Source organism: Mesoplodon bidens, assembly GCF_964165515.1.
Source record: "Mesoplodon bidens genome assembly, chromosome: 4".
NCBI lineage: Eukaryota > Metazoa > Chordata > Mammalia > Artiodactyla > Ziphiidae > Mesoplodon > Mesoplodon bidens.
The window spans coordinates 26,800,106-26,812,212 of record NC_138160.1 but is presented as its reverse complement, the minus strand read 5'-3'; the positions used below and the strand labels follow the sequence as shown (position 1 = coordinate 26,812,212).

At 38.8% G+C, this 12,107-nt stretch overlaps 1 protein-coding gene across 4 annotated transcripts in view; it reads left to right on the top strand.

Annotated features, from left to right (window-relative positions):
• DROSHA (drosha ribonuclease III) overlaps positions 1 to 12,107 on the top strand; it is a 133,895-nt gene that overhangs the window by 62,257 nt on the left and 59,531 nt on the right. For all 4 annotated transcript variants that reach the window (XM_081231262.1, XM_081231263.1, XM_081231265.1 and 1 more), the window contains 2 exons: positions 675 to 774; positions 2,673 to 2,780. In XM_081231262.1, coding sequence (XP_081087388.1) covers positions 675 to 774; positions 2,673 to 2,780 — 208 coding nt within the window. The remainder of the gene's footprint in view (positions 1 to 674; positions 775 to 2,672; positions 2,781 to 12,107) is intronic.

Below are 12,107 nucleotides of genomic sequence, written 5' to 3'. Positions count from 1 at the left end.
CTCTCGTGGACTCTCAGATGGCAGGAGTGTGAACGGATAGAAGACTTCATATTCTCTTCATTTTCAGGATGCTTTAACTGTGATCCAGGTTATAACATATTTGGCTACAAATATGCTTATTTTTATCATGGCATATACAAATTGATATATACCATTTGTCTTTTTTCCCTTCCCAGTGGAAAAATGGATGTCCGTAGCTATGTAGCTTGGGTATTGTCTCAAAGGGGGTTCTCTTTTCTAATACTCTCCAACTTTTACTTTCAGTGAAGGCATTTTGGACATGGACAGTATCTTTATTAAGTAAGAGGTCTTTCAACAAACATCAGAAAACACATATTTAAATAAAATGTGTTACTTTCAAAGAGGTAACAATGAGAAACCATACATGTTTCTATCGGTTTTTGTGTGTCTCCCTAGGAATTTTTTCCAGAGAGATTCATCTGTATAGTGACACCTCATTTTCAACCCATGTAGGCAGTAGTCAACTGAATAAGGTCATCCTGCTCCTCAGCACCCCCCAGATCACATCCTTCCTTAGAATGAAGGTCTGCTACCATTAAGGATATTCACAAGAATACATTTATGATTGAGCAGGCCTGTTAGAACACCTGGCTTTATTGCACTTTAGATTTGCCTTCTTTTTGTCTGAGGTGTCTGTCTGTCCTTTTCCTTAGGTACCAGAAACTGTGGAAAAGTTACGTAAAACTTCGCCACCTCCTAGCAAATAGCCCTAAAGTCAAACAAACTGACAAGCAGAAGCTGGCACAGAGGGAGGTCGGTATTGGACCCTGTTCTCCTGTGACTAATGGTGATGCACTTCAGGTTTATTTGAGATTGTTTTTACACCAAACTTCTAGAATAAGATGGAAAGAAACTTTAAAAAAATCACACTTTAGGGCTTTCTTGGTGGGGCAGTGGTTGAGAGTCCGCCTGCCGATGCAGGGGACACGGGTTCATGCCCCGGTCCAGGAAGATCCCACATGCCGTGGAGCGTCTAGGCCCGTGAGCCATGGCCGCTGAGCCTGCGCGTCCGGAGCCTGTGCTCCGCAACGGGAGAGGCCACAACAGTGAGAGGTCCGCGTACCGCAGAAAAAAAAAAAAAAAAAAAAAAATCACACTTTATTCCCCTCCTCACATTAGTATGCTGATTGATTTTTTTCATCTTTTAGTAGCTAAGGGACCATTTTCTCCCCCTAAAAAGGCCAGTTTTTTAAAGAAAGTTGGGAATAAATATAGCTTCTATAGAAGTTAAAGTTTAAAACGTGCTGGATCAGCCTTTTATCATTAATTAGGCTGCACATAGTATTACTTATTCAAATTTCGTGGTCTTAAGCTTGTAAAAGATTGGCTTCCATATGTCTGTTAGTTTGGTAAGGTGAACTGATTTTCTAAGGTTTTATATCCCAGATCCATATTTCTTTACTAATGGGTAGTATTATCTGTATTCTAGGATCATTTGTGTTTTAGTTTTAATTTTAAGGATAAATGGATTCAGTATCAACATAAATTTTGTCTCAGTAAGGTTTTATTCTGTTGCCACAGTGTAAGAGCAAGGTGGGGGTTTTTTTGTTTGTTTTTTTAAAGTATTTATTTATTTATTTTGGCTGCGCCAGGTCTTGGTTGCGGCACACGGGATCCTCATTGTGGCATGCAGGATCTTTAGTTGCGGCATGCAGACTCTTAGTTGTTGCATGCAGACTTCTTAGCCGCGGCATGCAGACTCTTAGTTGAGGCATGCATGCGGGATCTAGTTCCCCAACCAGGGATCGAACCCAGGCCGCCTGCATTGGGAGCACAGAGTCTTAACCACTGGACCACCAGGGAAGTCCCAAGAGCAAGGTTTTGAAGCTGGCAAAAGTGTTTGAATTCTGACCTCATCACTTTGTGTGACTTAGTCAGCTTCATTATAAAGGACAGAACCAAGGCCAAGAGAGGCTGACTGAGATGTCCCTCTGTTGGTGCACCCAGGGAAAAAGGGAAAAAGGGGTTGTATGGACTTGGAAATACTCCATTTAACTTTCCTCAAGTGGTATTGGCCTGTAGTAGGAACTTAATCAATGGTGCAGCTGGTGGTGGTGGTTCCTGTTGTAATTATGAATTCCTATGAGATTTTTATTGAATAAGCGTCCAAGTATAAAATTATTTTTTATCATTAATTATTTGAAGGGCGGCATAAAAGGGAAGAGTCAGTTCCTGTTTATGTCTTGCAGAAGTTTTGGATCACTGTCTTTTTTAAATAAAATGTACCCTTGCTGCAAGGGTTTGCAAATTGGAAGGCAGCTTTGACAATTACATGGGTTTCTGGTTAATTTACTGATTGTCTTTCTTATATGTAAATGCTTAGCATAAGGCTTGATTTAAATATAATTTTTACATGCTGATTTCAAATTCCAAACACCACATTTTGTTTCTTTTTCAGTAAAAGGGCATTTTTTTGTTTGAACTTGCCAGAGTAGTTGATTTGGTTTAATTTTTTTCTTATCCATTTACCAGGAAAAGCTGGCTTATCCCCAAGGCCTTTATTATTATTTTTTTAATCTAATTTGGCAAGAAGAGGTTTGACTACCTGAATGTAAGGGTGAATGAATCCAGCTAATTTACTAATGCTTGCTGTTTGGCTTAGTATTGCTTTAGAACTTAAAGGTTACTCATCATAATGGGGTCTTTTCTAGGAAGCGCTCCAAAAAATACGACAGAAGAATACCATGAGGCGAGAAGTAACAGTGGAGCTGAGTAGCCAAGGATTCTGGAAAACTGGCATCCGTTCTGATGTCTGTCAGGTGATGACGCTTCTAAGAACACAATTATACCCAAACATCTCTTCCTTTAAAAGGCATCTGGCACTGAAGTCTTCCTAATTCTGAGAAGTTTATGCGGAACATATTACCTGTAGCTAAATGGAACACCAACCATAAATTGTTTTCTGTCATTTGGGTTTTGTTTTTGTGTCAGTTTTCGTGTTGTCTTGTTTTGTTGTGTGTGTGTGTGTGTGCTTGTGCATGTGCACAGTGGGGGCATGGGAGGCACTGACTTAGTAATGCTCAATTCTGTCTCTGTACACTGAATGAAGGCAGGTCTGTTCTTCAAATGCGTCTGCCTGTTTGAGCTCGTGCGTAGGTGCCTGTCAAAAGAGATCCTCCAGCAGCTCTACCGGCAGATTCCTGAAGGTGGTGTGTAAACTTTCCAGACTGATGACTCAGACTTGTATTGCAGAGAACGGAAGGCATTTATGAACAGAAACAGTATACATTTCATGTTTGAGCCAAATGATAATATTTTTTCTTTGGGTAAACTTAATAGAGGAACATATCAGCTATATATATAACTAACTGGCTCACTAATAAGTATTTTTGTTTTCCTTATGGGTGGAATTTTTACCAGACTAGAGGTCCCCAAAACTGAGCATGTTCTTTGACTCGTCACGTGATTCTTTTGTTATGATTGATACTGGTTGCACTCCATGGGAATTACAGTAAAGGAAATGATTACCCAGGCTGGAGTCAGGTAATGCAGTTTGCTATGTTCGGCCTTTGGGAAGAATACTTCCAGGCTGCCACTTACCTGTTGTGATGGTAGCATGTATTGTAATAAGTTCAGATACTCTTAGGTATTCATTTCATCATAATGAGTTTTCTTTTAAAAAATCAATGTTGGCATTTAATTATTGTATTGAACCGTGGAATTTAATCGTATCATTGAAGGAATTGCTATGTCATTCATTTACCATGTGAAGCTAAATGTTTTTGTGCTAGGATGAATTGCTATTGATGCAGTATTGCTAAATAGTTTGAAAATAATCATCTACAGTGGTAGCCAGTACATCCACCAAGTCCTCAGTTATTTTGCCAATTGACCAGTATTTTTTTGTACTGTAAGTATTTTCAGAAGTGACTCTCATACTTCCATTGATTCTTTCTTAGCTCCACTTGGAGCCTTATCACCCAGTTTTTCTGTTTGCTAGTGTTTCTCCAAAACCAACACAACACCATAATGCCAACATAATGTCTTAAGACATAAGAACAATGAGTGGAATCTTCAACAATCTGCTCAAAATCTGGTAATCGTGGTGATAAGTCCAAGTTGATTGTTTGAGAGCATAACACTGAGCAGCATGAAGAACTGGAAAGGACCTGAGAGTTCTTCTAGTTCAGTGGCTTTTAAACTTGTGTTTTTGGTTGACTTTGAAGTTTTTTTGTTTTTTGTTTTTTAAACAAAACCCTGTGGCACCCTAGTTTATAAAAAGATAAAAAAAAAACAACTGATTGGTGAGTGGTGGGTATGAAGGGAGTATCCATCCCATTGTACGAGATCTCTCTCCCACCCTGTGGAGCAGTCCTTAAGGCAGTTTTGTTCCGCTGAACACAGTTTTTTTGAAAAGCATTGAGCTCTTTCTACCCTTTGTTTTGGTAAAACAAAGGGGTGCTGAATGATATGTTCCCCTGCCGTTTTCTGTCCTTCAGCTGTGACACAAATAGCTCCTCAGCTGGATTGGAAGCAGCTTGAGGACTCGGTTATCTTCTCTCTCTCTCTGTATATTATATTTTACATTCTGTTTTGAGGTTGTTAGGCAAACACACTCAATCAGTTCTTTTGACTAAGTGGTTGGAGAAAATGGACCTGATTAAAACTCTGGCAAAGGTTAATACTTCTTTTTTTTTTTTTTTTTTTTTTTTTGCGGTACGCGGGCCTCTCACTGCTGTGGCCTCTCCCGTTGCGGAGCACAGGCTCAGGACGCGCAGGCTCAGCGGCCATGGCTCACGGGCCCAGCCGCTCCGCGGCATGTGGGATCCTCCCAGACCGGGGTACGAACCCATGTCCCTCGCATCGGCAGGCGGACTCCCAACCACTGCGCCACCAGGGAAGCCCAATACTTCTTGATCTAATAATGGTTCCTCCATCTGGAGGACTCCTGTTCTTCCACAGAAAACTGGCATCTGTTTCAAAGCCATGCTTCCATTCTCCTCCTATTTTTTTACAAGTAACATTGGCTCTTAACTATATTTAATTTCTTATCCCAGAATAAATGTTTTATTTTTTGTGTGTGTTCCTTAAATAAGATGGCAGGTAGCATGTAATAATGTAGTTTAAAACATTCAGAATAAATGCATTTAGTATTTTTGGTAATGAAGAATAAGAATCTGATTGAGAAAGAGCAGTTAAATGAAATTATACACTGAATACTCTGAATAACCCTGAAGCCTGTGAAAAAATGGACTCATACTTAATTTTAAGAGAAAAAGGCTGAGTGCAGCTCTAAAATTGTTGGGTGGGGGCAGGGAGAGCTTTCCTCTATTTGGTAGTTCATTGGTGTAGAACCTACTTTTTGTTAGTAATAATTGCTAGTGGGTTGCCAGCGAAAGCCTTGTGATGCTGTCTGGCTGCCACTGGCGATAAAACTATTGTGATGAATCTAAGGCAGAGCAACCTAAAGACCAGCATCTCGCTCTAGAAGCGTAATTTCCCAACCAGAGAAGACAGCAAGGGTTGTTAGGAGATAAGAAAATTCTACCTGATGCCCCAATCAGTGTTAGGAGGAATGGAAACCTACGGGTGGTCCAGTAACCTGTAATTACACGTGAACTAAATGCAGACTTGAACCATATTTACAGAGAAACGATTGAAAGATTTTCTCAGTGTTACTGCTTGTTAGAGTGAATTCCGGGTAATATGGAAGAAAAAGCAGAAATTAAAACCAAACTGAGGCTGAGAAATTCAGCATTATGACTCAGAAGAGGAGAAAAGGTATCATGTGGCTACAGTATCTGTGCTTTAAGAATGGGTTTTGCGGGCTTCCCTGGTGGTGCAGTGGTTGAGAGTCTGCCTGCCAATGCAGGGGACATGGGTTCGAGCCCTGGTCTGGGAAGATCCCACATGCCGCGGAGCAGCTAGCCCCGTGAGCCACAATTACTGAGCCTGCGCGTCTGGAGCCTGTGCTCCGCAACAAGAGGGGCCACGATAATGAAAGGCCCGCGCACCGTGATGAGGAGTGGCCCCCACTTGCCACAACTAGAGAAGGCCCTCGCACAGAAACGAAGACCCAACACAGCCATAAATAAATAAATAAAAAATTAAAAAAAAAAAGTGGGTTTTGCACACCGAAGTTGAATTGGTGTCTTAGAGGAGTAGGTACCTGTGCCCTATGCTATGCTAAGGAGGTTGTCCATGGAAATCAATAAACTGAATCACAAGATTGAAGGATGAATAAATGTGACACACAGAGATGTCAAAAAAAGGAGCAAATAATCTGCATCAGGACAGTCATATAACCAGTATGAGGCTCATGCAAAACTGGAGGACACTACAACTCCTTATTTCTATGAGGAGGCACGGTGCCTGACGAACTACACGTTATGGCTGGTGTTTGTATTGAGTGGACAGAGTTGTATTTGGACTGATTAATAGCTGGCTGCTTTCCTATAGTGACTATCTAGAATGGGATGGAAGCCTGCCATGTGTTATCAAACTAACTGACGTTCTTGCTCAGTGATTTAGCAGGGGATGACTAAACAGTGAAAAGAAACATCTCTAGGGATTAAGAGATTTTGGACAACACATTGAAGGAAGTATTTTCTAAGTTAAAACTTGGGGGGAAAAAGGAAGAACCTCTGAGAGGCATATGGCTTCACAGTTATTGTTAACAAAATCTTTAGACCATGTGAGAGACTTGATTTTTTTTTCTTTTTTTTTTTACTGGAGAAGTAATGCTTCTTGTGAAGAAAGAGAAGATTTTGCTTAAAAGCTAGCTGGCCTGATAGAGAACTATTATAATACTTTTATTTTTAAAAATATCAATATTACAATATTATAATATCAATATACAAGATTAGAGAGGAAAGTATAATGAACTCCATGGACTCATCAGTCAGTTTCAACAGTATCAACAACATTTCTATAATATCAAATGCTAGTCAATGTTCACATTTTCCCGATTGCCTATTAAATTTATTTGCCTGTTTGAAATGGAGTACAGACAAGATCCATACTTTGTGATTAGTTGATGTTTTTTTAAGTCTCTTTAAACTGTGGGTTCTCATTCCATTTCTCCCTTTGCTTTCCTTGCAAATTTTTATTGTGGAAGAAACTGGATCAGGTATTCTGTAGAGTTCCTAAGCTCTGATCAGGGTTTCCTTGATTGCAACTTTATGGGGTCATTTAACATGTGTTTCTGTCCCTTGTATTTCCTACAGATTGGTAGTTAGATCTAATCCTGTGCCATCTAATACAGTACCACTGGCCACACATGGCTATTTGAATTTAAATTAATTAAAATGAAATTAAGTGAAAAATTCAGTTCTTAGTTGCCCTCACCACATTTCAAGCACTTAATGGATACCTCTGGCTAGTGTCTGTTGTAACAGCACAGATACAGAATATTTCCATCGTCACAGAAACTTCTGTTGGACAGCAGTGATGAGTTTAAAGTTCTTTTTTTCTTTTTTTTGAAGGACTTTTTCATAGGGAGTAGTGTGGTCTCTCTCTTTTTAATAAATTTTAAAAATATTTATTTATTTATTTGGTTGCACTGGGTCTTAGTTGTGGCATGTGGGACCTTTGTTGTGACACGCGGGATCTTTAGTTGCGGCACATGGGCTCTTAGTTGCGGCATATGGGATCTAGTTCCCTGACCAGGGATCAAACCCGGGCTCCCTTCATTGTGAGTATGGAGTCTTAACCACTGGACCACTAGAGAAGTCCCTGGTCTCTCTTTTTTGTGTGTGACGTTATTAGTTATTGATGGATCATTACCTAGGCCCAGTAATTCATTAGGAGTTGCCAAAGTGATATTCTATCTTTCCTTCTGCATTTATCAGAATACTTTTATAAAGAATATTCCCCTCACCAGCTATTTGATTATGCTGAAGTACAAATCCCATATAGGACAAAACCAAAAAAATTTCTCATTCGATTTATTCCATAATACATACACAAACAGTAGTCTTACAATAACAGTATTAATGGCACCACCAACAATATGATTATGGGAAGTAGTTTGTTTGTTTGGGGTCTTTTTGTCTGTGATTATAGCTATATCCCACCAGGCATGCACACTCAGATTACCGTGTTTTAAGGTCATTTGTGCTTATACCACAAACTGGATACACAGATTCATTTATTTTATTTTACTTTTGATTTTAAAGGTTCCTTTTAAAAATTACATATTGTCTTATAATTATGTAGAATATTTACCATGATTCCAAACTCATATTTACAAATGCAATTATGTTTTTAAAAAATCTAATTTCTATCTCTGTTGCTTCCACCTTGTTCTTGCCACTTTCCCTCCCACCCCAAAGGTAACCATCTTTTAGAAATGATTTAATTTTTCCCATTTTAATATAAGCAAATAGACACACACACACACACTCTCTCTCTCTCTCTCTCTCTCTCTCTCTCTCTCTCTCTCTCTCTCTCTCTCGATATATGTGGCCTCCCCTCTGTCAAACTGTTTTGAAGTTTTGTGGTCACTTACGAGGTCTATTTTATTTGCCTTTTTTTTCTTTCCATATCTCTTTTTGTATTTAGGAAAGATTTTATATCTATCTATCTATCTATCTATCTATCTATATATATATATATATATTTTTTTTTTTTTTTTCGGTACGCGAGCCTCTCACTGTTGTGGCCTCTCCCATTGCGGGGCACAGGCTCTGGATGCGCAGGCTCAGCGGCCATGGCTCACGGGCCTAGCTGCTCCGTGGCATGTGGGATCTTCCCAGACCGGGGCACGAACCTGCGTCCCCTGCATCGGCAGGCGGACTCTCAACCACTGCGCCACCAGGGAAGCCCAGGAAAGATTATATTTTTGTTCTAATGTTTACCTTTATTGTATAATTAAACTTCTCCCTCCTCTCCCTCTCTTTCTATATGTGTGTATCCCACTGTCTGTTAATGAAAATAACTACTATCTGCTACAGCTGGCCCTTGAACAACGTGAGTTTGAACAGCTTAGGTCCTTCTGTCTCAGTGTCCAAAGATTTTTTTTTTCTTTAAAAACTAACAGTAGTTTTACTAGAATATGTCTCAGCTCCTTTTGATTAATTTTTTTCAGATATGCTGTGTGCCCTTTCAATATATACTTTCACATTGTCTTTCGTCTCAGGAAAGTTTTCTTGAGTTACTTATTTCATTATTCTATTGTTTTGATTTCTTTTTTTTTTTAATAAGGACTCCTATTATATGCATCTTGTATCTTCTTTGCTTATTTTCCATATCTATCATTTTCTCTTAAATCCTTCATTTTTTCTGATTTTTATTTTTTCTAAAAGTTTTTCTTTTTTCCATCTTTTATTTCTCAAAGGCACTATTCATTGGTTAATATGCTGTTGTGTTCCTTCTGTTTAGTCTATATTCTTGAAATCATTATTTCCTTCTGTGTCTTTTTCCTGAGTTTTGTCACTTCTTTTCAAATCTTCCTTTCCTCCAGTCATCTCATTTCTGAATTAATATAGTATTTATTAATAGTTTTCCTTATAAATGTTATTGTTTTCTTAATTTAGTTTGTTTTGAAATAATAGGTTACAGCTTTCATTGGTTTTATTGGCATGTTTTTCTGGCGTTTTATTATCGGAGGTATCTTGTTCTATTCCTTTCGTCTATTTTCTTATAAAATCCTTGAGTGTGATTTAATCATGATTCTTTTCCATTGCTTTTTAAGTTAAATCATGTTAAATAAGTGAAATATTTTCCTGTGCTCTTTAAAAAATATATTTATTTATTTTTATTTAAAAATTTTTGTTGGCTGCGTTGGGTCTTCGTTGCAGCATGAGGGATCTTCATTACAGCATGCGGGCTCTTTGTTGCGGCACATGGGCTTCTCACTATTTGTGGTGCACAGGCTTCTCTCTATTTGCAGTGTGCCGTTTTCTCTCTAGTTGTGGCGTGGGCTCTGAAGTTTGTGGCATGCAGGCTCTCTAGTTGAGGAACGCAGGCTCAGTAGTTGTGGCATGCGGGCTTAGTTGCTCCATGACTTGTGGGATCTTAGTTCCCTGACCAGGAATCAAACCTGCATCCGCTGCATTGGAAGGCGGATTCTTTACCACTGGACCACCAGGGAAGTCCCTATTTTCCTGTACTTTTAGAAGGAAATGTAAGCCAGAATAGTTCTCATAGTTCTAGAGCCTCTCCTTCTGTTGTTTTTGCAAAGTGATTAAAAAAATGGGGGGTGGGTGCTCATTATATGAGATCTGCTGCATCTGTTTTGTTCCTCTACTTTTATCTGGACATTCTCTTTCTTTTGCCCTTTGCCCTTTATTGTTTCTCTCCTGCTAAATGTGGCTTTTACTCCTAGCACTTTCTTTACACCATGGGGCTTTACCCTGGAAGGGAACTTGAGTTTTTAATTTTGAGCATTTTTAGGGCCCAGGCTTCTCCCACAGTGTTAGACTGTCCTCTTATACTCATCCAGTGAATTGGATTCTGTAGAGCCCTGTCCAGTTTGGGCCACAATTCCAGTGAATATATGTTAATTTGGGGGCTCTTCCATTCTTGGGGTCATCAGGAGCCCTGCTGCTCTCCCTGTGTTTTTTCTCTCTCAGATGCTGAGACCACACACAGGTCTTTGTCCTCACCCACACTTATTTTGGCATTCATGGGGATACCTTGTCATCTAGTTTTTATGTATTTATTGTTCACAGTTCTATTTTGCTATCCTGGTTGCTCATTTTTAGTAGAGAATTTGAATAGATTTAAAAACTGTGCACTGCCATTTTCTTACAGTCTTCCAAAGGAGCTTTTAAAAATGAAAGCAGTTTCTAGGCATGAATGGAGTGGGGAGGAGATGCTTAGTGACTGTGTGTATTTTAACATTTCAAAAATTGATAATATAAAAAACTGAGCTAGAGCCTCGTAGATAACCTTGAGACTTGTTTGTCAGGGATACAAGATGGACATGGGTCATATATACCGTTCCATGGTGGTCACAAGAAACATACCTGGAAAGAGAAACTGGCTCTATTTGGAGCAAGTTTAGAGGAAGCGGCGAAGGGACTCACAGCTGTTTCACATAAGTAAAGGTTTTTGTTCTTTTCCAGGGGTAGACCTAAGTTCAAAGGGGTAAACCTCCAAAGAGACAGATTTGGACTAATGATAATTTTTTAATAATCAGAGTACTCTAAAGGTAGTGTTGTTTTCTTAACAGGTAATGATTTATCTCTTCCCGGAGGTATTAAAACACCAGTTTGAATTCATACTTCAGAAAGGTAGTTACACTGCATAGTCTTCATGACCCATCCTCCTTGTGTGCTTAGCATCAACACCCTTGAGTCCCCTGCAATTGAAATGCCTGGAAAACTATATTATACTTTGGCCGCACAGTTTGTTTATTATTGTGTTTTTTAATACAGCACTTATCAAAACGAAGTGGACAAAATGCCAATAATTTGAATCAGAATGGCATATCTCTGAGAAGCCCTTGGGAGCAAAAAGAGTGTCTTCATCTTTTTTCTCTTCCACAACTAATATAAGCCTTACCCGTGGAGGTGCTTAATATGTATTTATTGAATTGAACTGGAAAGAAAGACTTTCTGTTGATTAGAGATCCTTTTTGGGAGAGCTAATCTTTCTTTATAAGTTAATACAGGAAACTGATTTCTGTAGTTTCAAGCAAATCCATTATCATGTATTTTTAAATAATGCCAGCTTAAAATACTTCAAAGACTAAAATGATATAAAGCACATGTCAGTCATTCTGGGATGGGCTGTGCCCATCCTCCAGGTTCTGATGAATAAGAATGACTTCTTCATTCTCTTGAGTTCTAGGGAAACATTATTAAAAAAAAGAAACAGATATGCTTTCCATGAAATCTCCCAATAAGGAATCTATAGCCAAATGAAAAGTGAAATAAAAATAAAAGTTCTATATCCTCAGGTGATTTAAATGTATTGGTGGTTTTATAAAAGTTGTCCTTATAATGTTAGATTGAGTGTTAAACCTAGAATGGCCTTTCGAGATCATTTGGCTGAGAAGTTCTTACCCAGAGGATAGTGATGGGCTTTAGAGATCTGTGAATTCATTAAAATTCCATACAATTTTTGCATGTTTGTGCACTTAGGCACTTTTCTGGGGAAAGATTCATTTTTCTTAGATTCTCAGAAGTGTCTTGACACTG